This window comes from Camelina sativa, chromosome 10, assembly GCF_000633955.1.
Source record: "Camelina sativa cultivar DH55 chromosome 10, Cs, whole genome shotgun sequence".
In the NCBI taxonomy this organism is placed as follows: domain Eukaryota; kingdom Viridiplantae; phylum Streptophyta; class Magnoliopsida; order Brassicales; family Brassicaceae; genus Camelina; species Camelina sativa.
Window position 1 is genome coordinate 7,810,087 of NC_025694.1, and position 24,702 is coordinate 7,834,788.

Here is a 24,702-nt window from a genome sequence, read left to right on the forward strand (position 1 = left end):
CTTGAACACAAACACAGTAACCATCTCTTTCTCACTCCCTCTCTCACATATTAGGGAATAAATTAAAAGCTACCAGAAAACCTTCTTTTTTTATCCTCTATCAAAATTTAATAAAAGTGGGTGCTGAGATTGCATAACCTAATCCAAGATCCTCCCATTCAAAGAAAGGTAAAAGCTGTGAATCTGTGTTCTTTCTTTCTTTAGCAGGGTATTTGATGGATTCATCTAGTACTGTTCATTCTTTTTGCTTCTCATGGTTGCTGGATCTGAGCTCTCTTTCTCTCTCTCCCTCTCTACCCAACTAGGGTTTCCTGAGAATATTTTTAAGAAACACTCTTTTGCTAACCAAGGTTCCACTTGTTTTCTTTGTTTGTTCTTGGTCTATACTGTGTTATGTGTAGGCAAGATTCAAGATTAGTAGTGAAGGAGATCGGGTAGAATGGCGAGAGAGAAGATAAGGATAAAGAAGATAGATAACATAACAGCGAGACAGGTTACTTTCTCTAGCTAAAAGAAGAAGAGGAATCTTTAAGAAAGCCGATGAACTTTCAGTTCTTTGCGATGCCGATGTTGCTCTCATCATTTTCTCTGCCACCGGAAAGCTTTTCGAGTTCTCTAGCTCAAGGTATCTCCTTCTCTCTCTCTCTTTTTTTTTTTTCCTTTTTTCAATCTACATATGTGATTATACTATAGAGAACATTATTAGAGAGATATATTAAGATATATCTGTACTGAAAAATGAGTTCTTTGGCATTTTTTTTTTTGCTTTCTACATCTAATTTTTCTTGGGCTTCGAGATCGATCATGTACGAAATCAACTTCGTGTTAATAACATATAGGATTTTATGAGATTAGTTACCTTCTAACTTATATTATGTTCTAACTTATAACACATGATTAATTACGTTGAACTTTTCTGAAACATAATTATGGGTTACTAACTTATCATTTTCAATAATTTTCATTAGACTCATGTTATGATTTCTATATTAATCGATGAGATGAGAGCAGAATATTATAGTGCGACTATTGTTAATTATGGAAGCATATGTATATATGGATACATAGTACTTACCACAATTAGAATAAATTTCTTTTCCTTTATTTTATTTCATTTGACTTTATGAATTACAAAAGTCTTTGACACTGTCACTTGGTATGATTGGGGATTAAGTCTTAACCACTCGTTTATCTTATCTTGGGAAGCATTACTATAATTGGGAATGGAGTCATCTAATATAAATGTTGTCAGCACATATTTTGACTTGATATATAGCTACTTCTGATTACATTTTTTTTTATTACAACTAAGAAAAGGCTTGTGGTGTACATAAGTAAATTAAGTAAATTTACAAATGCTTATATAGTCGAAGGAAAGGTTCAAATGAAAGATGGATTGTTTGTTGAAACGTGTAGAATGAGAGACATTTTGGGAAGGTATAACCTTCATGCAAGTAACATCAACAAATTGATAAATCCACCTTCTACTCATCTCCAGGTATTCTTATTATTACTCACTCTCGTCTTTTTATTTTTGTTTTATCAAACTCTTCTCTCTAATATATTCTCCACTATGCATTTCTTATGCTTCTTTGTTTTTAGTTTTTCAGGTGTATGTCTAAACATAGAATAAAATGTGGCATAGCATTATTCATCTTGATGCATCTATTTAATTAAGTTTCCATATCAATAGCAAAATCCTGAACATATTGACTTTGCATCTAGCAGCTTGAGAACTGTAACCTCTCCAGACTAAGTAAGGAAGTCGAAGACAAAACCAAGCAGCTACGGTATGGCTCCATTTATATATATATATATATATATATGTTATGCTAATAAAAAGGTTTTTCCATATATAGCTGTAAGAGATAAACTATTTCATGTGTGTGGTTTTTATGTTTTGACAATCATGTGTGATTGTTATTTATATGATTTAGAATCTACATATCATCTAAATGAAAAACGAATTAGTTGTTACAATATGTAAGTAGGTTCTTCCAGTTCTGGTGTGCCTTGGAAATTGATGTTTTGTTATAGATCTTAGGCGTTATTTCTAAAGATTGCAAGATTTAGTTTTCAATTATTATTCTCATTCTTATTAAAACACACTCCTATGTAGCTATCAACATCTATTATATGTAGGTCGATATTATTTGTGTTTGGAAGACATAAAGAGCCGATATATAATTAGATAAAGCTCTGAAAGCTGGGATCCAAACCAACTCTATAGAGATACTTGGGTAGAATTGTGTGTATGTGTCTGATGCAGTTTTGAGTATTCTAATAAAATTGAAGTGAGTTTTTTTTTGTTGTATTTATAACGTAAAACAGGAAACTGAGAGGAGAGGATCTCGATGGATTGAACTTAGAAGAGTTGCAGCGGCTGGAGAAACTGCTTGAATCTGGACTTAGCCGTGTGTCTGAGAAAAAGGTTTATTACTAAACTAATAGCATGCATATTTCCTTAATTAATGTGGAATGTAAATTGTAATATAATTAAGCTGTATATATAAAAGTGTGACATTGTTGTTGTTGATAATAGGGCGACTGTGTGATGAGCCAGATTTCTTCACTTGAGAAACGGGTTAGTACGTATAATTCGTATTACTAATGGAAATGACAGGCCTAAATATATAGATAATGACTTAATTAATATGTGACGCAGGGATCGGAATTGGTGGACGAGAATAAGAGACTGAGGGAGAAAGTAGGGTTCTATACTTCTATACCCTTATAGAAATCAAGTTAACCTTAATCAGCCTTTTTTTTTTTGAAAATATAGTATAATATAAGTTGAGGTAACGTATATATATATGGACAGCTAGAGAAGTTTGAAAGGTCTAAAATGGTGGCGTTTAAGGAAGCTGTGGAGACAGAGTCAGCGACCACAAACGTGTCAAGCTACGACAGTGGAGCTCCCCTTGAAGATGAATCCGACACTTCCCTGAAACTTGGGTATAATTTACTTATATTTCACTGACCATCATAGTAAATCTTTTATTGACATCATGTGTGTGGACGTTACTAATTTTTGTTTTGGTTAGGCTTCCATCTTGGGAATGAAGCGGAGAGAGAGCTGCAGCAGAGTTGACTACGATTGATGCCCACAAGTATTAAGTCTACCTTTTGCCCCTTTCTTTCCTTTGAATAAGTAAGTGTTGAAAAAAAACTGAGATGGGAAAAAATGAAATCTCATTTCGCATTGTGGAGAAGCAAGTTTCAGACATTATTGTTATTTTTTTTTTGCTATAACTATTGGCACCAAAGTAAAAACAATGGACCTCATATTGTCTGTATTCTTTATCTTTAACCCCAATTAATTTTTGCTTCATTCATAATGTACCGAGCGAAATTTTATCGATTAAACAGAATAAAACTATACTTGTAGTACGATTTACACAACTTAACAATCAATCCCAATTGCCAAAAAAAAAATTGTTTTTTTCACAAATTCATACCCGTAATATAGTTCAAGAGTTAGAGAATTGTTCTAGAGTTAATCCACAAAATTTTTGAAATTTCCCATATGGGACAAACAATTTTTGGTCAGTGGTGTCAACCTTACAATTGAATCGAGAAATTGAAACCATAGGCTGTGCTACTATAATTTTTTTTCTGGTAAGTCGGGCTTGTTCCTCCTTTTTATTGTTCAGATTCAAATCTTCTAATATGGTTTTATTATAACTACCCAATTTCTGTTACCAGTGTAGTTTCAAGTATTGTCGTGCTTCCATCAGATTTCAACAAATTGGGTTTCCCAAAACTTTCGGATCAAATATGCTCTGGACGAGAAGATACACACCGACAAAGGTTTGGTCTTTTATTCGTTCGTCGCTGAGTTTAGAGTAAGGGTTGTTGTCGTCATCGTTCGATTGAACTTGAATCGATCCTCCAGATGAAGCAATTGCAGCCATTGAAGAACCTTACTCAGTCGCGGAGGACAGCTCTCGTTGGTGTTTTCGTGCTCCTTTTCCCGATTTTGTCCCCGAATCTCTTCGGGCCTCTTGGCCGCGCCTCTCCTTCTCTCTTCTCCGTCAGTCTCTCTCTATCTCTATCTTCCCTATCTTCGATTTCATAAATTGAGATTTTGAAGCTGAAGAATTTAAGTGTTGGCAACATTCTGTAGGAATGGAATGCTCCAAGGCCTAGACATATGCGCTTACTCCAAGGCGCTCTTGATCGAGAAATTGTAAGTGAGTTTGTTAGTTGTTAGTGAATCAATGTATGTTCCTTCCTCTTAAACCTTTTGGTCTACCCTCGAACCAATGTGCAGTCGATCAGACAACAGGTTGAGTTATGGTCTCCCTTACCAGATCAAGGTTGGAAGCCTTGCACTCAATCTTATAGAGGATCTCGTAAGTTTCTAAAATGAAAGCTTTTCTTATTCTCTTGTCGTTTATATTCATGTGCCCTGAAAAGTTTGTAACTTTTTGATTGACGTATTTTGTCACTCTTTACAGCCTTACCGGAGAAGTCTCAAGGGTTTCTTCAGGTGTTCCTTGACGGCGGACTAAATCAACAAAGGATGGGGGTGAGTTGCATCTGGTTTGTTATGAAGCTCTCTATTCCTATAGAGTTTTTATATAGGTTTCCCTTCTGACTTTTTCCGGTTGCTTCTTCAGATCTGTGATGCTGTTGCTGTTGCCAAGATTATGAATGTTACACTTGTGATTCCACGCCTTGAAGTGAATCCTGTTTGGCAAGATTCAAGGTACTGTAATTGTTAAATCTACTAATATGAAACTTCAAGTTCTTACATGAATTTTCTGGTTTATGATATGGGGGCATTTCTTTGTAGTTCCTTCACAGATATATTTGATGTGGAGCACTTTATAAGTGTCCTTAAAGATGAGGTGCGGATTGTTAGAGAGCTTCCAACACAGTATGCCTGGAGCACGCGTGATTATTATGCCACAGGTATTCGAGCTACTAGGATTAAGACTGCCCCTGTTCACGCTTCAGCAGAGTGGTATTTGGAAAATGTCTTGCCTGTTATTCAGAGGTTTGTGGCTTCTAAACCTAGTGATTAGGAGTGGCTGCATTATAAACTCCTGGAAAATATGATACTATAGATGATGTTTGAAATGCTATTTATAGACAAGATTAAGGAGTGTTTCATGCAAATGTTGTCATCTGAAGTCAAATTTTTAATTGTCATAGATGATCGAGAAAGTGTGTTTTTTTTTTGGCTGTTTGAGGAACTAGATTTTGCAGTGTAGTCTAGTGCATTGTTACTAATATGAATTAATCACTCTTGTCTGCAGTTATGGTATTGCTGCTGTTGCCCCATTCTCTCACCGTTTGGCATTTGACAATTTGCCTGAAAGTATACAGCGTTTACGGTGTAAAGTAAATTTTGAAGCATTAAACTTTGTTCCTCGTATTCGGGAGCTAGGGGACGCTCTTGTGCATCGACTAAGATATCCTCCTTCCAGCTCTCAAACATCAGGAAATATCGATCCAACAGACAGAATAAATACCATCGTAAAAGCTGGATCTGGAAAGTTCGCCGTGCTTCATCTTCGTTTTGATAAAGTATGAGCTTCGTTCTCAAAATGTGTCCGTTTCTTTGCAGTAGTAGTTTCTAGTTGACATAATCTTATGTTATATTCAGGATATGGCTGCTCATTCAGGCTGTGACTTCGAAGGAGGCAAAGCAGAGAAACTGGCACTGGCCAAATATCGCCAGGTGATTTGGCAAGGAAGGGTCTTAAATTCACAGTTCACAGATGAGGAGCTAAGAAACAAAGGGCGTTGCCCATTGACACCAGAAGAGATTGGTTTACTACTTTCAGCGTTGGGTTTCAGTAACAACACCCGTCTCTATCTAGCTTCACACCAGGTTTACGGAGGAGAAGCAAGAATCTCGACACTGCGTAAACTGTTCCCTGGGATGGAAAACAAGAAAAGCCTAGCCTCTGCGGAGGAACTGGCTGATGTAGAAGGGAAAGCTTCTCTAATGGCTGCAGTCGATTATTACGTGAGTATGAAGAGCGATATCTTCATATCTGCATCTCCTGGGAATATGCACAACGCATTGCTGGCGCATAGAGCCTACTTGAATCTCAAAACCATAAGACCAAACATGATACTGTTAGGACAGGTTTTCGTGAACAAGAGCTTAGATTGGTCTGAGTTTGAAGGAGCAGTAGTGAATGGGCACAAGAACAGGCATGGCCAGCTTCGTATACGCAAGCAGAACCAGTCTATTTACACTTATCCAGCTCCTGATTGCATGTGTAAAGTAGCTTAGCCTTTCCCCTTTTTGGCCCCAATATATACTGATACTTTATTTTCTTCTTCTTTTATTCCTAAGATATGACTTCTATGTACTCTATGAGTAAATTAATAGTTGAGGAACTCAATACTATATGATGCCCTTTGTCTTCATCACTGAAGGTTTGTACTCTGAATGGTTGAAGTAAACTAATCTGTCTGCGGACTGGACAGTGGTCAACACAATTAGCAGTAATCTGCAACTGATTCTATATATTAAGATTTTTGGTGTCATTCAATAATTACGAACCAAAATTTAGATATGATAGATAAATATGGTTGGTTATAATGTACTCATCAAAGGGCCTAGACAACCATGCATCTTAAAAAAAAAAATGCCCATGCCATTCATGAGTTAAACTTAAATTTAAGTAAATTATTCTTACCAATTAATAAACTAATTCAATAATCAAATCACATCAAATTTACCCAAATCTCAAAATTCTGATTTGATTATTGAAATTCTAATCAAATCTCTTAAAATTACTCTAAAATCTCCCAAAATTCTGAAATATTAAAATTCCAGCAAATCTCCTAAAATCCTTGGTTCAATACACCCTTGGTAATTCTACCAACGTATAATATTATATTAGTACAAAATCGACTACAGTATTTGTTTAAAATACAATCATTATTTGAGAGACCCGTGAAAAATTAGATCCATTTTAAAAGAAGAAACGGAAACGTGGGAGAAATTGATTTAAAAATGAAGGATTTTTTTTTTTTTACTTTTGTTTAATTGTGAAATTAATTACTTAAGAGAAAAAAAGGAAGAAGATCGAAGTTTATTAATAAAAAGCAACTAATGGTTAGAACTTAGAAGTTGTATTTTATGCAGAAAAACCTTATTTTATAAAAAAAATGATTCTCAGTTTTGAAAATTAACTCACTCACTTTAAGTTGTAACCATTATTATTTTTTATTTTTTAATTATTCGAATGAAATAAAACTTTTTTTTTGAAACATTGATGGTTTATAAATTTTTTATAAAAATAATAATTTGTGGTTGAAAATATGAGGTTTCTTGGAATTATTGTTTTTAATTTTGACAAAATAAAAAAGAAAAGTCAATAAGGAAAGTGAAAGGAGCCCACTCAGATTCAACGCCCCACCACCACCGATAAACACACAATAAGCCCCTCTTTGCTTCCTCTTCCTCTTTGCTCTTCGATCTCTCCCCCTGAATCCTCGAACCCTGGAGAGAGAGAGATTGAGTGAGTGACGGGGGAAGCTTTTCAAATCGAGAAGGAAGAAGATGACCTCTGCTTTGTATGCTTCCGATTTGTTCAAGCAGCTCAAGTCAATTATTGGGACCGATTCGATTTCCGACGACGTCGTCCTTGTGATTGCAACCACCTCGCTGGCACTTGTAGCTGGCTTCGTTGTGTTATTATGGAGGAAAACGACGGCGGATCAGACCCGGGAGCTGAAGCCTATGGTCCTCCCTAAGTCTCTTATGGCTAAAGACGACGATGATGCTGATTTGGGATCCGGCAAGACTAGAGTCTCTATCTTCTTCGGTACGCAGACTGGAACTGCTGAGGGATTTGCTAAGGTACTCCGCGACTACTCTTATAACCCTTTCGAGTTGTGATTTGATCTTTTCTTATATGATATGATTATTTGTGTGATTCAAAAGATTGGGTCATTTCAGTATCAGTTTCGTTTTTTTTTTTTTTTTTCATAGGCGTTATCAGAAGAAATCAAAGCAAGATATGAAAATGCCGCTGTCAGAGTCATTGACTTGGTATGATCGACTTGGGAGTATGATTTTATTTCACTTCCTCTTGTTTAAGCTACTGTATATTCACTGGTTATGGGTTTAATTAGGATGACTATGCTGCTGATGATGACCAATATGAAGAGAAATTGAAGAAGGAAACTTTGGCCTTCTTTTGTGTTGCTACGTATGATTTATCCAATCCCATTATGATTTTTTTTTTTTTTTTGCGATCTATAACCTCCAAGAGTTTGATGGATTCATTTCTTTTAGTTATGGAGACGGAGAGCCTACTGACAATGCTGCTAGATTTTACAAATGGTTTACGGAGGTTTGTAGCATCATTGCAATGAATCAAATCCAAGTTTAGTTTTTTCCTTGGATTTGATTTCCTCAGATACTCTGTGTTCGTGTTTTTAGGAAAATGAACGGGATATAAGTCTTGGACAACTAACATATGGTGTGTTTGCTCTTGGTAATCGCCAGTATGAACATTTTAATAAGGTACCGTTGTGAGAAAATGTTTCTCTCTAGCTTATTGATTTTCTTCTGACCTGATCTGACGGTCATTTTCTTTGAGCAGATCGGGATAGTTCTTGATGAAGAGCTTTGTAAGAAAGGTACACGAGTATGTTTACATATATTTTAAGTCTTAGGTAATGCTAGATATCGGATAGAGAGTGTAGGAGATATTTGCGTTATGCTTAACCTAAGATAGTGCCGAATGTTTTCTCTTTGCTGCCTGGCTACATGGATACCCATTTCCTAGTCTCTTTTGTGCATGAGGTAAAGCGTAACTGGTATCATCATTCAATGCAGGTGCAAAGCGTCTTATTCAAGTTGGTCTAGGAGATGATGATCAGAGCATCGAGGATGATTTTAATGCCTGGTTTGTTTCTGAGTCTCTGTCTTACGTTTGCTCCTGTGAAAGACTTTCTCTAGTCTTTTACTGTATTATTATAGACAGGGACTCTACAGTCTACAGAGTTGACTTGGTTAATAGTGTTTGTAAGGGTCTCCATACTGTATTATTCATGCTTTTTGTGGTTTGTAGGAAGGAATCGCTATGGTCTGAACTAGACAAGATCCTCAGGGACGAGGATGATACAAGTGTGGTAACTCCCTATACAGCTGTTATTCCTGAATACCGGCTGGTGATTCATGATCCTAGTTTGACATCCGAGAAACCAATGGGATCAAATGTGGCCAACGGAAATACTGCTATTGACATTCATCATCCCTTAAGGTATAGTTAAGGTGTAATAAATAGTAAATACTGGAATAGGCTTACAGTTTCGGTTGCATTCTAAAAATTGTTTCTTCTTCCAAACAGAGTTGATGTTGCTGTGCAGAGGGAGCTTCACACACCTGAATCTGATCGGTCTTGCATCCATCTCGAGTTCGACATATCAGGGACTGGTATTACGTAAGCATCCAACTCTTAACCAATTTTATTGCATTATACCCTTGCATTAAATACAAGGCAGTCCAGTTATCTCAGCTTACATAGACTCCTTGTTTTATATGATTATTAGAGTGAACTGGGAGATTTTGCTGCAAATTCAGTATGTTTTGAGTTAGTAGGACTATGGCATTCCATTGAGTTTTATTACCAGGATTACAGAGATTAAAATAGAGATGAAAATACCAGTCACATTGGGTCATGTGAAAAAATAAAACTTTCGCATTGAATATCTTCAATATTGGTTTCTGCCATTCGTTTCTGTGTGTACTTTTATATTAACATGCTGTTTTTGATGTTTTAGTCCACAGTTGATTGTTCTGTTAAAATTTCACAATTAGAAAACCGCGTATAAAAACTATTGCATTTCTTTCAGATATGAAACAGGAGACCATGTAGGTGTTTATGCGGAAAATCATGTTGAAATAGTTGAAGAAGCTAGAAAATTGCTTGGCCACTCTCTCGATTTAGTATTTTCCATACATGCTGATAAGGAAGATGGCTCCCCATTAGGAAGCGCAGTGCCGCCTCCTTTCCCTGGTCCATGCACACTTGGGGCTGGTTTGGCAAGATACGCTGACCTTTTGAACCCTCCTCGAAAGGTTAACATCTATTTATTTTGTAATTAGCCTCACATAGCTTTTCATGGTTGCTTTGGTCTTTGCTTATTCCCAAATCCCAAATATTGAACTCTTTTTTTTGGTTTCAGTCTGCGTTAGTTGCCTTGGCGGCCTATGCCACTGAACCAAGTGAAGCCAAGAAACTTAAACACCTGACATCACCTGATGGAAAGGTTCTAAATGACTGGAATATCGATTTTTCTCTTGCTTTTAAGTTCTCATGAGTTAACACAGTCGGTTTATCTATTGTAGGATGAATATTCACAATGGATTGTTGCAAGTCACAGAAGTCTGTTAGAGGTGATGGCTGCTTTTCCATCTGCCAAACCCCCACTAGGTGTTTTTTTTGCTGCAATAGCTCCTCGTCTACAACCTCGTTACTACTCCATCTCATCCTCGCCGAGGTAATTTAATTCTTTTTGAGATATCTGTTGTGGCAGACGGAAAACTACCCTTGAGTGTCTCTGTCGTTCGAAATCTTTCTTACTTTTTTTATAAAACAGATTGGCGCCAAGTAGAGTTCATGTTACATCAGCACTAGTATATGGTCCAACTCCTACTGGTAGAATCCACAAGGGGGTGTNAAAATTGCTTGGGCACTCTCTCGATTTAGTATTTTCCATACATGCTGATAAGGAAGATGGCTCCCCATTAGGAAGCGCAGTGCCGCCTCCTTTCCCTGGTCCATGCACACTTGGGGCTGGTTTGGCAAGATACGCTGACCTTTTGAACCCTCCTCGAAAGGTTAACATCTATTTATTTTGTAATTAGCCTCACATAGCTTTTCATGGTTGCTTTGGTCTTTGCTTATTCCCAAATATTGAACTCTTTTTTTTTGGTTTCAGTCTGCGTTAGTTGCCTTGGCGGCCTATGCCACTGAACCAAGTGAAGCCAAGAAACTTAAACACCTGACATCACCTGATGGAAAGGTTCTAAATGACTGGAATATCGATTTTTCTCTTGCTTTTAAGTTCTCATGAGTTAACACAGTCGGTTTATCTATTGTAGGATGAATATTCACAATGGATTGTTGCAAGTCACAGAAGTCTGTTAGAGGTGATGGCTGCTTTTCCATCTGCCAAACCCCCACTAGGTGTTTTTTTTGCTGCAATAGCTCCTCGTCTACAACCTCGTTACTACTCCATCTCATCCTCGCCGAGGTAATTTAATTCTTTTTGAGATATCTGTTGTGGCAGAAGGAAAACTACCCTTGAGTGTCTCTGTCGTTCGAAATCTTTCTTACTTTTTTTATAAAACAGATTGGCGCCAAGTAGAGTTCATGTTACATCAGCACTAGTATATGGTCCAACTCCTACTGGTAGAATCCACAAGGGGGTGTGTTCGACATGGATGAAGGTAATTCTTACCTTCTCTTTTACTATCCAACATTTCACTGTTACTTTTGATAATAGTTTTCAAAAACTCAGAATGCAGTTCCTGCGGAGAAAAGTCATGAATGTAGTGGAGCCCCAATCTTTATTCGAGCATCTAATTTCAAGTTACCGACCAACCCTTCAACTCCAATCGTTATGGTAGGACCTGGGACTGGCCTGGCACCTTTTAGAGGATTTCTACAGGAAAGGATGGCACTAAGAGAAGATGGAGAAGAACTAGGCTCATCTTTGCTCTTCTTTGGGTGCAGAAATCGACGGATGGTGAGAATTTTAACAAGCACCTTCTTCATTTGCAGTGTCATCATGCTGAGCTGCTGCATATATTTATGTTGCAGGATTTTATATACGAGGATGAACTCAAAAATTTTGTTGATCAAGGCGTAATATCTGAGCTCATCGTGGCATTCTCGCGTGAGGGAGCGCAGAAGGAGTATGTTCAACATAAGATAACGGAGAAGGTAAATTATATGGAGGGATGCATCAGGCTTTGAGAAAAAGAATGTCAAATAACCTCCTTACTTTTTGCATTTCATCTATGTTCAGGCAGCACAAGTTTGGAATTTAATAAAGGAAGAAGGATATCTTTATGTGTGTGGTGATGCTAAGGGCATGGCGAAGGATGTGCACCGAACTCTACATACCATTGTTCAAGAGCAGGTATAAAGAAGCATTGCGATGGAATTTAGTATTTTACTTCGGTTTTTTTCCTTGGAAGATCGACCCAATGATTTTATCTTGCAAATTTCCAGGAAGGTGTGAGTTCGTCAGAGGCAGAGGCTATAGTTAAGAAACTTCAAACTGAAGGAAGATACCTCAGAGATGTCTGGTGATTTGATATAATATGATTAATTGGAATTGTCTGCCTTTTCAAGGTTTCTTTCTTGGTACGAAGACTCTTTTTACCATTTAGATATTTATTTGTTTATTTTCTTCCTTCTCCCTTGTTTTCTTGCTTATTATAGTCAAAACATGAATGGTTTGTCAAAGTTTTCTTTGTATGAACAAAAGTATAAACTATTAAATAAATCTGGAGGAGCGGAAAAGATTTTAGTCATGCTTTGTAGTGTCCATGGTAGATCATTGTGAACCAGTGAGTCAGTGACTATCTCTTTTCGCTCTATAATCTGTCATGTCCAGTTTCCGAATGTAGTAGACACCAAACAAGAAAGATCTCAAGGGTAGCCTCTGCCTCTATCTATCTTTTTTTTTTGGACAACCAGAAATTTGTATTAGACTTTCGACGGTTCACATACAAGGTAGAGACATAGAAAGAGCTCTCTTTGCTAGTTCATTTGCGATCTGGTTCTGGGTTCTAGGAATAAAACGAAAATTACAACTAGAGAAACGATTGGATAGATCTAGGATATCATGGAGAATCCCGTGAAGGTCCTTCGAGTGGAGCTTCAAATTCAAAGCCTTGACTAACGTCTGAGAGTCTGAGGCGATCGAGAGGTGAGTGAAACCCGAAGCAATTGCAACTTCAACCGCAGTTAGAGTTGCTAACGCTTCGGCCATCAAAGGGGAGGAGACGTGTGTGGCCAGATCTGAGCCTTGTTGTAAGATCTGTTCGTGCTGATCCGTGAAGACCCATCTGAGTCCCGCTTTCGGTTCAGAGATCCACGATGCGTCTACAAAACAGGTAATCAAGTTCTCATTTTGTTGTACCTGATTTACTGGGGATGGAGTTGGGAGCACAGTTGATTTTAGTTTCTCCAATTGCGCTGATTGNGGTATAAAGAAGCATTGCGATGGAATTTAGTATTTTACTTCGGTTTTTTTCCTTGGAAGATCGACCCAATGATTTTATCTTGCAAATTTCCAGGAAGGTGTGAGTTCGTCAGAGGCAGAGGCTATAGTTAAGAAACTTCAAACTGAAGGAAGATACCTCAGAGATGTCTGGTGATTTGATATAATATGATTAATTGGAATTGTCTGCCTTTTCAAGGTTTCTTTCTTGGTACGAAGACTCTTTTTACCATTTAGATATTTATTTGTTTATTTTCTTCCTTCTCCCTTGTTTTCTTGCTTATTATAGTCAAAACATGAATGGTTTGTCAAAGTTTTCTTTGTATGAACAAAAGTATAAACTATTAAATAAATCTGGAGGAGCGGAAAAGATTTTAGTCATGCTTTGTAGTGTCCATGGTAGATCATTGTGAACCAGTGAGTCAGTGACTATCTCTTTTCGCTCTATAATCTGTCATGTCCAGTTTCCGAATGTAGTAGACACCAAACAAGAAAGATCTCAAGGGTAGCCTCTGCCTCTATCTATCTTTTTTTTTTGGACAACCAGAAATTTGTATTAGACTTTCGACGGTTCACATACAAGGTAGAGACATAGAAAGAGCTCTCTTTGCTAGTTCATTTGCGATCTGGTTCTGGGTTCTAGGAATAAAACGAAAATTACAACTAGAGAAACGATTGGATAGATCTAGGATATCATGGAGAATCCCGTGAAGGTCCTTCGAGTGGAGCTTCAAATTCAAAGCCTTGACTAACGTCTGAGAGTCTGAGGCGATCGAGAGGTGAGTGAAACCCGAAGCAATTGCAACTTCAACCGCAGTTAGAGTTGCTAACGCTTCGGCCATCAAAGGGGAGGAGACGTGTGTGGCCAGATCTGAGCCTTGTTGTAAGATCTGTTCGTGCTGATCCGTGAAGACCCATCTGAGTCCCGCTTTCGGTTCAGAGATCCACGATGCGTCTACAAAACAGGTAATCAAGTTCTCATTTTGTTGTACCTGATTTACTGGGGATGGAGTTGGGAGCACAATTGATTTTAGTTTCTCCAATTGCGCTGATTGCCATTCCTTTGCCCTGATTATAGCAATTACAGTCGCTTCCTCAACCCTTATGCGTTCCTTGTTGAAAATCATTTTGTTTCGAGCCATCCATATCATCCAGAGGATCCAAGGGGCTAGAGGACCTCCTCCAATTCCAGAGGGTGGTAGGCATATAAGTCGGTTTGCGGAGGAGATTCCTTCAGTGATGGATGTAAAGGATTGGGAGGGGAAGTTACTATTGAAAGGGGCTAGGGCCCAAACCCTAGTCGCAAACGGGCAACAGAAGAATAAATGTAGTTCAGACTCGGTCTCACTACAGTGTGGGCACTTCGCATCTCCCGAGATAAGCCCGCGGTTGAGGTTTGCTCCCACCGGAATGGCTTGTTGGACAATCTTCCAAATAAGTAGCTTTGTTTTTGGGGACGTCTTAACATTCCAGATGTTAGCTGTCCAACTGAATGACGATGACGCCTGGGAGGTTTGAGGAGCTATTGAGTTAGAGTCTTCCGAGTGAGCGGTATAGTAGCCTGATTTTGTGTTATAAGTTCCATCCTGTGTCAGAAGCCATGCCCATCGGTCCAGGGCTCCTTGCTTACTCGGTTTTAACTGTAAAATTTCTTTTTCATGCGCAGGTAGAGTTCGTTTGATGAGATCTATATTCCACTTTGAAGTGCCTGGTTCAAGGAGGTCAGAAACTGTCCATCCTTGTGATTCTGCTGGTGGTGGTCCCATTGGGGAGGTGGGGGTGTCTAGAGATAGCCAAGGGCTATTCCACAGTGGAGTAGTGGTACCTGATCCAATGATGCGTCCCACGTGAGGTTTCAAAAGATCTCTTCCGATGCAGATACTCCGCCATCCATGGGATGCAGAGTTTGGCACTGCGCAGTCCAGTAGAGATGAGTTCGGGCAGTACTTCCCTAGAAGGACTCTAGCCATCAGGCAATGAGGAGATGTGAGAAGTCGCCAACTGATTTTTTGCCAGGAGGGCATTGTTGAATGATTGTATATCTCTGAAGCCTAGACCACCCAATTTGAAAGGTTTGGTCATCCTTTTCCATGAAATCCATGACATCTTTTTCTTTTCAGTATTTTGATCCCACCAGAACCTAGTCATAGCTGACTGAATTCTCTTACACAGGTTATTAGGGAGTTTGAAGCATCACATGGTGTAAGTGGGCATGGCTGCTAAGACAGATTTCAGCATAGTAAGCTTCCCAGCCGAAGAGAGGAATCTGGAGGACCAGTTTTGTGCTCTCTGTTTTATCTTGTCCACGATGCTGTTGAACAGGTCCTTCTTCTTGCGGCCAAAGAGTTCCGGTAATCCTAAATACTTACCTTGCCCTCCTTCTCTTTGTATACCTAGAATTCTCTTTGCTTCCTCCTTTGTTGAGGACAGGGTTTTGTTTGCGAAGGTGATTGAGGATTTACTTAGGTTTATTTTCTGACTTGATGCTTGTTCGTATACCCGTAGGATACTTTTCAGTTTGAAACAGTTTTTTGCGTCTGAGCGACAGAAAAACATTGTGTCGTCAGCAAATAAGAGGTGATTAACTCGAGGGCTACCTATTGCGACTCGCAAGCCAAGCAAATTTCCTTGTATTTGAGCTTTCGAACAGAGGCTAGACAACACTTCACTGCACATGATGAAGATATACGGTGAGAAAGGGTCTCCTTGTCTGATGCCTCGTTCAGGAATAACTGCACCGCAAGCTCTACCATTCAGGAGATAGGCGTATTCCACTGTGTTGAGGCATTGCATGATCCACTGAATCCAGGTTCGATGAAAACCCATCCGTTCCATTACTGCTTTTATAAAATCCCATTCAAGTCGATCATATGCCTTACTCATGTCGGTTTTTACAGCCATATAACATCTTTTCTTTGCTATCGAGGTTTTCAGGTAGTGTAATGCCTCGTGGGTGATCAGTACATTATCCGAAATGGCACGTTGAGGTACAAAAGCCGACTGGTTTTCAGATATGCACAAATGAAGAATTGGTTGAAGTCTTTTGGATAGGATCTTCGATATGATTTTGTAGTACACAGAACAGAGTGCGATGGGTCTGTAGTCTGAGACTTTTTGAGGATTGATCAGTTTAGGGCTGAGTCTCACATGTGTAAGGTTTATGTGCAGGGGCAAGTTTCCTGACGTGAAGAAAGCTTGGATCTCAAAGGTGATCGTGGGTCCCATAGTGGTCCAGTTTGCTTGAAAAAAGCTAGCTGAGAACCCATCGGGACCCGGGGCTTTGTCTGCGTGTATGGAAAAGCATGCGTTTTTCACTTCAATAGTGGACGGTAGGAGGAGGAGTTTATCATTCATGTCTTGCGTGACACAAGTGGACAGGCCTGCTTCAACAACAGTTCTGCAGTCTCCAGGTTCAGCTTTAAACAAATCACGAAAATAGTTGGATATCGTATTAGCAATATCCTTTTCTTCATAAATTGGTACACCATTGGGGTTTTCTATAACCGAGATATTGTTTATAGCATTGCGAGACTTTGTCGTTGCATGAAAAAACCCGTGTTTTTGTCTCCTAGAGCCAACCATAGGTTTCTGCTTCTTTGTTTCCAGAAAGCTTCTTCTTTTTGGTACGCAAGTATGAGTGCTTTGTTGATAGATTCAATGTTTTCCTGAGGGGCAGTGTCATCATTCATAGCTTCCTCTAGTTGATCACTAAGATCCAATATTTCCGTTTGGCTATTCAGATGTTGGTTCTTACTCCATCTTGTGATTTGGTCTCTGCAGGATCTAAGTCGAAGATCAACACTAGAGTTGGGGTCAGAATTCCAGGCTTCAAAAACCAGTTTCTTTATCTCAGGGTTTTCCTTTAGTCTCCTATCGAAACGGAAGATGCCATGGGATCTTTTCTTTTTTTGATCAAAGGATGTGACTAATGGGCGGTGGTCAGATCCTTTGAAGCGTAAGTATTCACTTCTTCCTGAGGGATAGGTGAGAATCCACTCACTGTTCGCCATTACTCGGTCGAGACGACATCTAACTAGGTGAGAATGTCTTTTACCTCTCCATGAAAGGCAGTTACCCGTGTGCTTGAGGTCATAGAGGTCTGCGCAGGACATGAAGGATCGGAGATCCGAGAAAAAGCTTTCAGGTCGCGGGGGGCCTCCGACTTTTTCTGATGGATGGATTATATCATTGAAGTCACCCGTGATAATCCAGGGAGAAGATCTATCAGAAGTAAGGTCTTGGAGGTTCTTCCAGGCATCAAGTCTTTTTGGTCTATTCGGTTCCCCATATAAGAAGGTAGCAAAGAAATATTTTCCTTTTGCTTTTATTCTTGTGTTAATAAAATGTGAACTTGACTGCAGGATCTCAACATCAATGCTTTGTTTCCAAAACAGAGCCAAACCTCCAGCTCTAGGGGAGATTGGTGGTACCAAGTGGTTAGAGGGGTAGTCAAGCCAATGGAGAGATTGTAAAACCGACTCATTATTGTTCTTTGTCTCCATGAGGAACATCAGGTCTGGGAAAATACTTTTACGCATTTCCCTAATTCACTGGACTGTTATGGGGTTCCCCAACCCACAACAGTTCCAGCTCACCATTCTTAAGAAATTGGGGTTGGCAGATTCTGAAAATCCGCTTTCTTTTTCCTTGTCGCAGGGATCAGAGTAATGCTTGGTGGTCCCGAGGGAGAAGTTTGGTGAGTTGAGGTTTGAGGGTTGTTCGTCTTCCTGTGAATATCCGATTTTGACCTCTGGGGTTTTGGGGGTTGATTCTTGCCTTTAGGCGAGGGTTTTGATGTTTTCTTTTGAGTTGGCTTCGAAAGGCCAGACTTCTCCATATCTCGACTAGTAAGTGTCTTCTTCGGGGAACCTTGAGCAAAGTTTCGTTTATGTGATTTTGCTCCTAATAGCTTTTGAGATGGCCTTGAGCCTTGTTTGTGTGTAGGGGGACGACCTCTACCACGTTTACTTGGACCTCCCACATCCTTCTCTAGTATTGGTGCATCGGTGTTTGTAGGATCCAATGAAAGTTGACTCTCATTCACAGGTAGAGGTCCGAGAGAAAGGTCAGTTCCCTCGATGCTCTGGTAAGCAATGATAGAGTCAGCAGTTTTCTCCATAAGGTTGTTTGTTTCACTTTGTAGGACCCTCATACGTCTAGCTGCACTCTCTGAAGGATCCGGACAGGAGATATATTGTACTGTGACTTCCCGGAGATCCTCCAGAATTTGGTTCCTGCGAGGGATATCAATGGGTGGTGATGGTAGGGCTGATGGAGGATGAGGTAAGAGGTTTTCCTTTCTTGGGGGTGGTGTGTTAGGTTCTGGGCTCGTAATATCGCGTTCCAAAGGGGGTCTTCTAGCTCGAGAGGAAACAGAGGGATCACCCTGCTCGTCCACAGAAGTAATTGGTTTTGCTTTCCATTGGAGGGTCCGAGCCGTATGACCATGGGAACGATGAGGTAAGGAGCCTCTGATGCCATATGATGAGTTTGTCAGATGTCGTGATGGAGATCTGTGGTAGCGAGAGCTATGTCTCGCATCACCGGAGTCTCTGCAACTAGGTTGGTAATGTCTTGAGCCGGAGTGCGATCTCTCAGAGTCCTCAAGGTTGTCAAAGTGAGTCAGTGACTATCTCTTTTCGCTCTATAATCTGTCATGTCCAGTTTCCAAATGTAGTAGACACCAAACAAGAAAGATCTCAAGGGTAGCCTCTGCCTCTATCTATCTATATTAACATTTTCACAGCAATTTTGACAAAGAATGCTGGGAGTTGAGCACTATTTATATCTCATGCCATTGTAATTAAGACATTTTAACCAAAAATTAAAATAAGCAAAAATTGGGTATGGAAATAAGTAAAAATCGGGTATGGAAATAAATGTTTTCCTAAAATATATGAACAAAATTAATTTCTGTTTTTCTTTTTAAATTACAAGTTTTAAATCTATATATGATTGGGTATGAAATTTTAAAATGGTAAGATAGATTACTAAATTAATAAGCAATATAAATATCTTAATAATAAAGGTATGTAGTTAATTACAGCACTTACACTCATACATGTTAGCATATTCCAAAATAATTTTCTAAATCCTACAAAACATATCGGAAATGATGATTTCTTTAAGATATTTCCAATTTTCTAACCAAGATTTTTGGAAAATCACTCATAGAAAAATCCCTATCATTTTCTTAAACCACTATAAATACTTCTCATAAGCAAACCAGTTCTTCTACGACAACGTTAAACCCCAATGAAAAGGTGATTTATGTGCTACTTATTATGTCTTTTTTACTTTTCCTGTTTTCATATATTGTCCTCTCCAATATCGTTTTTTTCTTTCTATATTAGGATACTAGGACTTAGGATCCATGATTCTGTCAATATGTTTTATGGATTGTCAAATTCGTGAGTAAAGTTATTGATTTATATTATACTTTGATATAACATCCTCATTTATTTATTTTTTATGTTTTCCTAATCATTATTCCACATACTTCATATGCTTTTATAAAGATAAACTAGGTTCGGATCCGCACGTACGTGCCGGGTTAACATTCATAGTCCAAACTCGTTTATTTGTTTCTAGAGAAAAAAAATGATCTGATTGTTTTTATTATTATTAGTGGCACATTAAAAAAATAGTAAGAGAAAGGTGATATGTTTAAAGACGTCTCTTCCTTTTCTGTGGACTATCAAACCGTTTCATCCCAAACCAGAACTAACCAAAAACCCGTCCCAGACCGGAACTAACAGAAAACCCATCCCAGACCGGAACTAACAAAAAAACTCGTCTCGTATCGTCCCGTGAACTATCAAACCGATAAAATTTACCAGTAATATTAATTAAAATTTGTCAAATCAAATGACCTAAATTTTGTAGCTGGACAAATCTATCTCGTTAGGCTAACCTGAAACCCGACCTGAAAACTGGGTTTGGTTTGGGTACGGATTTACCTACAAAACTCTATTGGTTTCTATTTTCTAATACCCGTGGGTTCGGATTAGGGTCATGATTGGATAATACCCGATATTCATTCGGGTATCCATCATAACCCGAATATATAAATATATTAAAAACTATTTATAATATTTAGCATTAATATAATTCAATTACCCAAAATTTTAATTATAATTTTGAATATTTCAATTAGTTTTAAAACTAAACATCAAAAATAATCAAAATATCTAAAATTATTTTTCAGATAAGTCAAAATTTAGCTAAATTTATTTAAATTTAATTAATTTAATTTTTTTACGGTACCTAAACCCGGTAATACTTGAACCAAACCGAACCCATATATCAAAAAATAACCAATAGGTTCTATTTACCTAAATCCGTTTATCGGAACCTCATAGGATAATATCCGAATCCAAAGGAGTTGCACGAATTCCCATAGAAATTAAACTATTTCATATATATTATAAACTATTAAACTATTTCACATATATTCTTTCGTGCAGCGTTTTTTATAAATGTGTTTTTACTTTAAAAATAATGAGAAGAGTTATAATAGTTAAATTTTGATTAAAAAAAAAAAAAAAAAAAAAAAAAAATCGACCCAAGGGCCATAATTTTAGAAGTCCATTAATATTTTAAGATAGATCATATGTTGAAAATTAATTGGATTTGTATTGGTTGAAGTTTATTAAAAGGGAAAAACAAAAAAAAAAACAAAAAGAAAAAGAAAAGAAAAAAATGAAACGACAAAAACATCATTCTTGCCGTCTCCGCCTTCAGTTTCGCCTGAGAAAACAATTTCTTTATTTTACCTGTCAGCCAATGGATCTCTTCCTTGATACCTTTTCCTTTTCCTTCATTCTTCTCGTTTCTACCTTCGATTCCTATTTATTATGAATCTCTAAATCTTCTGAGCTTAATCCTATGACCATCATAGGTAAATCTAATCACCTCTCTTTCATATTAGTATTATTTCCTGACAAAATCAAATCAGATTCAAGCCGATTTGCTATGTTTTAGATTTGAGTCTTGAGTTACTCATATTGGGATTTTTTTTGTGTTTCATGAACTTTTAAATTTGTGAGCGAGGGTTTTTTTTTTGCTTCTTTTTATTCTTTCTAAATCAAGTTTCCGATCCTGATTAATTATAAAATGCTCAGATTTGCTGTTGTTGGTACAATGTAAGTTTAAGACTTGAAGCTCTTTTATTAGATTGACTCCATTTGCTGGATTTGCTTTAGCTTCGATGTCACTGGTATTAGTTTTGGAGTTACGATCCCCTCTCTCTCTCACACACACTCTAAGTAAGCACAAAGCTTAATTAATTAATTAGTTACAATAAGTTGTTTTTTTTTTATTAGCAGCAGCCCCAATTGGGTTTTGACGTTATTGACCAAATTCCATCATCCTTCTCCTGTATTCAATTTGAATTTGAATCCGTCGACTTGAGCTGTCTCTTCAATCTTTATATTATTTCTTTGCTGCCGCTCTTTTGTTTTTTTCATTAATTGTTTGTTCAGTTCAGTTCAATTGCAACAGCACAAAGCCTCTTTATAATGGCTTATCAAGTAGTGTAATCATGTTTCAGATTTTAGTTCTTATCATAGTCATATATATATATATATATATATATATATATTTATTGACTCCTTTCTAATCCCTCATCCTAACTCAACGATTTGCTTATCATCATCTCATACTTTGCTTTTGGTATTAGACAAAGTGAAAACAAATCAGACTGAGACAATAACAGAATAATAATAGTACATTTTTTTTTTTTTTTTACTATTGAGAATACAAATAGGATCATAATGTATATTTGATTTGATGCAAAGGCAAAAGTGGGATTCCAGGCCTCCTCAGATAACCGAAATAAAGATATGCTCCGGCTATAGCAAAGTTATATCTGAGTGTATGAATTCTTGTGGTCTAAGAGATTTATATTTTCTTGATTGCACAGATTTGCTGGACTTGCTTTCATATTTTCATCTACTATCCTCCATTCCTCCTACAGATCCTGGTACGTTTTTATATACTTTCAAACCTTATATACATTAAGTCAATGGTAAGGTGCAGTTCACCATATTTTGTATTATTACATGATGAAAAAAATTTCAATATAAAGGAGCTAAGTATGGTGAATAAAACTAATTAAGATTCTAAAGATTACTTGATCAAAAAAAAAATTCTGTTCGTCATAGAAATTCATTGCATTTCTCTATTTTCTTCATAGAAATGTTTATAGCTGGATAAACAGATTTATACATAGTCTAAAATCTAAAAATCTAAACTGCTAGAAAACGACAACAAATCACTTATTCTCAACCTTCAGCTTTAGTGTCTCGATCTTTTTGTCAGTCAAATTCACATCATTCGTATGCTCACCATTTTCTTCTTCATATTTCTCCAAATGTATTGGTTGTATAGACAACTTCTTGGGTGTTAATGATTGTTCAGATGCATAGACTCGCTTAGATGATGGGGTAGATGCATAGACTCACTTATTGCTTCCAAGTATGGACTATCTTGACTCTTATCCTCCATGTTGTTTTGAAGGCCTTGAGATCGGAAACATGTGTGAAACCATCGGTGGCAGCCATGACTTATACGAAGGTGATTTTCTATTTTCTATTCAGTTTGTTTGTATGTTTGATGAGTTTAATATTGACGTTCTATACTATGGTTTATATAGTAGTTGATGTTGGCTTTGGGTGAAAGGTAGAATATTCGCTGCATTGAATATAAGATTTTCTGTTTTTGATTTGATTTTGTTTTCTGATATGATATAGGATAGTAAGAATAGGGATTGGATCAAACTGTTTCCGTTTTCTGTTTTGATTATTGATTTACTTATTTATTGAGGTACGAACAAATGGTAATTAAGAGGTAAGGGTTGGTCTGATTGACTGAAATGAGAATATATGTGATTATACTGAAATATATGCAGTTAATGATTTGATTTCATTTCGCCTCTTGTTATGATACGCTAGAGGATCATGAGGGATTCCATATTGTTAGTTGACATTTCTATATTTTCTCTGCAATTATGATGATTATAATGTATCTATATATACATTTTTAAAGTACATTTTGGGTTTTACCCTTTTATTTATACTTATTTAAATTGCTATTTTGCAATGTTGATCCCTAAAAAATTGCACAAGAAGACAATAATTAAAATATGGGAAATCAAATCGATTATATTAATAATTTGATTATAATTTCCTAAAAAATCGAAAAAATCAATCAAATTTCTATTGGTTTATAGTTTCCTTTAATATCTCCACTTTATTGCTATTATTAATGCTATTTTCCAAAATGAAAGTCCATTAAAATCGGAAACTATTTCTAATATTTCATGCTATCACAATAACATTAATAATATTCCCTAAATCATTCGTAGGAATAACTATATTAATACATAATTTTTTTGTAAACTTTCATTAACTATGTGTATCATTCATATAGTGATTGAGCGATTTCTTCATCTTCCAAATTTGTATATGAGATTTTTTACTTGATCACCAAAATATTCTCAAACCAACTCCTCTATAAATAACAATCTATAATCTAAATGTTTAACTCATCAGAGAAATACGAAATATGTTTTAAGTTTTAAATGGAGTAGTGGCGGGATCTGAGAAAGGTCTATCTTAAAATATCTGTGATCCTTAAGGTTTATGGAGTCAGACTCCTTTGGTACCTCCAAGGCTGCTTCTCTAATCTCCCTTCTCTTTTTGTATTTTACCGATAAGTTTTGTTTAAAAAGTATTGTTGACCCTTTGTGTAATACATGTTTGTCCACAATTATTTTGCATTTTTGGTTCTCGGTAACATTGAGACAATATTGAAGACAGTGAACAAGAAGAAATATTTGTGATACTTCTTATTGTATGCTATTGTCGTTATTGACTTAATATTCTACTCATTTTTTTTTAAAAACGTTTCTTCTTATTATATGCTGCTTTATGTTTTCATTTTTTTTATAAATTTATATTAAAATTCTGTGGAAATTTTAATAAATTCTTAAAATAATTTTGATTTTTTATTTCAGGAATCATATTTCCAAAATAAGTTAATTTTTTTTTGGAGGCAAAGGAGAAGATGATTGTAATTTCTCAACTTACGATTCATTTTAATGAGTTTATTTGGTATTTTTCTATATATAATCTTTAATGTAATGGGTTGAGTTGTACATGGGTTTTTGGGATTTGGTCTAATAAATTGTAAATTATTATACAACACAATAAAATACCATTTTCTCCAACGAATTAAATCATTAAATGTAGTATTATAAATCATCTAATTTAATAGAAAAATTAAAATATCTTAATGTGAAAATATTATTTTGATAAAACGTTTAGGAGCTCACAAATCAAATGCTTAAAAGGGTTATAATTGAAATTGGTATCATGTATGATGATGAGTGTAAATCTCCTTTGATATCTCTAAGTGTTTAGTTGTAGTTGTAATACTAAGTTACTAAATTAAGTACACTATGCTTAATGTTTAATCTAAAAA

At 36.8% G+C, this 24,702-nt stretch overlaps 3 protein-coding genes, 1 long non-coding RNA gene and 1 pseudogene across 8 annotated transcripts; 4 read left to right on the forward strand and 1 right to left on the reverse strand.

The window, feature by feature from the left end:
- Positions 7 to 3,338, forward strand: LOC104717821 (annotated as a pseudogene).
- On the forward strand, positions 3,397 to 6,393 carry LOC104717822 (uncharacterized protein At1g04910). Of its 2 annotated transcripts, none has more exons than XM_010435453.2 (10): positions 3,397 to 3,618; positions 3,706 to 3,810; positions 3,896 to 4,033; positions 4,127 to 4,189; positions 4,274 to 4,355; positions 4,461 to 4,531; positions 4,623 to 4,711; positions 4,799 to 5,002; positions 5,265 to 5,535; positions 5,615 to 6,393. In XM_010435453.2, exons 2-10 carry the CDS (start codon positions 3,778 to 3,780, stop codon positions 6,251 to 6,253), a joined length of 1,590 nt encoding a protein of 529 aa, XP_010433755.1. In that variant the 5' UTR covers positions 3,397 to 3,618; positions 3,706 to 3,777; the 3' UTR covers positions 6,254 to 6,393. The 2 variants fall into 2 exon arrangements, with proteins under 2 accessions (XP_010433755.1, XP_019086013.1); XM_019230468.1 differs by having other exon boundaries at positions 3,711 to 3,810.
- Positions 7,369 to 12,526, forward strand: LOC104717823 (NADPH--cytochrome P450 reductase 1). 3 transcript variants are annotated; one of them, XM_010435455.2, is made up of 18 exons: positions 7,369 to 7,831; positions 7,964 to 8,023; positions 8,107 to 8,183; positions 8,270 to 8,327; positions 8,417 to 8,500; positions 8,580 to 8,616; positions 8,816 to 8,885; positions 9,051 to 9,242; positions 9,330 to 9,422; positions 9,835 to 9,956; positions 10,719 to 10,822; positions 10,924 to 11,007; positions 11,087 to 11,238; positions 11,338 to 11,434; positions 11,506 to 11,733; positions 11,808 to 11,930; positions 12,016 to 12,129; positions 12,222 to 12,526. In XM_010435455.2, the coding sequence occupies exons 1-18, from the start codon at positions 7,532 to 7,534 to the stop codon at positions 12,300 to 12,302; spliced, it is 2,076 nt and encodes a 691-aa protein (XP_010433757.1). In that variant the 5' UTR covers positions 7,369 to 7,531; the 3' UTR covers positions 12,303 to 12,526. The 3 variants fall into 3 exon arrangements, with proteins under 3 accessions (XP_010433757.1, XP_010433758.1, XP_010433759.1); XM_010435456.2 differs by having other exon boundaries at positions 9,835 to 9,903; positions 10,666 to 10,822; XM_010435457.2 differs by lacking the exons at positions 10,719 to 10,822; positions 10,924 to 11,007; positions 11,087 to 11,238 and adding exons at positions 10,168 to 10,251; positions 10,331 to 10,482 and having other exon boundaries at positions 9,835 to 10,060.
- LOC104720143 lies at positions 13,791 to 15,188 on the reverse strand. Its single transcript, XM_010438104.1, has one exon. It carries the CDS (start codon positions 15,186 to 15,188, stop codon positions 13,791 to 13,793), a length of 1,398 nt encoding a protein of 465 aa, XP_010436406.1.
- LOC104717825 lies at positions 20,883 to 24,448 on the forward strand. Of its 2 annotated transcripts, XR_756302.2 has the most exons (4): positions 20,883 to 21,118; positions 22,142 to 22,201; positions 22,738 to 22,794; positions 24,236 to 24,448. It is a non-coding gene; the product is annotated as an uncharacterized LOC104717825 (long non-coding RNA). The 2 variants fall into 2 exon arrangements; XR_756301.2 differs by lacking the exon at positions 24,236 to 24,448 and having other exon boundaries at positions 20,886 to 21,118; positions 22,738 to 23,269.

What these genes read in the sequence shown, in the direction of transcription:
- LOC104717822 (XM_010435453.2), top strand. Translation starts at nt 3,778, where the DNA reads ATGCTCTGGACGAGAAGATACACACCGACAAAG. An exon ending in GCGCTCTTGATCGAGAAATT is followed by an intron (nt 4,190 to 4,273) that starts GTAAGTGAGTTT and finishes ACCAATGTGCAG; the next exon opens with TCGATCAGACAACAGGTTGA. An exon ending in GTCTTGCCTGTTATTCAGAG is followed by an intron (nt 5,003 to 5,264) that starts GTTTGTGGCTTC and finishes TCTTGTCTGCAG; the next exon opens with TTATGGTATTGCTGCTGTTG.
- LOC104717823 (XM_010435457.2), top strand. Translation starts at nt 7,532, where the DNA reads ATGACCTCTGCTTTGTATGCTTCCGATTTGTTCAAGCAGCTCAAGTCA. An exon ending in TGTGTTCGACATGGATGAAG is followed by an intron (nt 11,435 to 11,505) that starts GTAATTCTTACC and finishes TCAAAAACTCAG; the next exon opens with AATGCAGTTCCTGCGGAGAA. An exon ending in ATACCATTGTTCAAGAGCAG is followed by an intron (nt 12,130 to 12,221) that starts GTATAAAGAAGC and finishes GCAAATTTCCAG; the next exon opens with GAAGGTGTGAGTTCGTCAGA.
- LOC104720143 (XM_010438104.1), bottom strand. Translation starts at nt 15,188, where the DNA reads ATGGCTAGAGTCCTTCTAGGGAAGTACTGCCCGAACTCATCTCTACTG.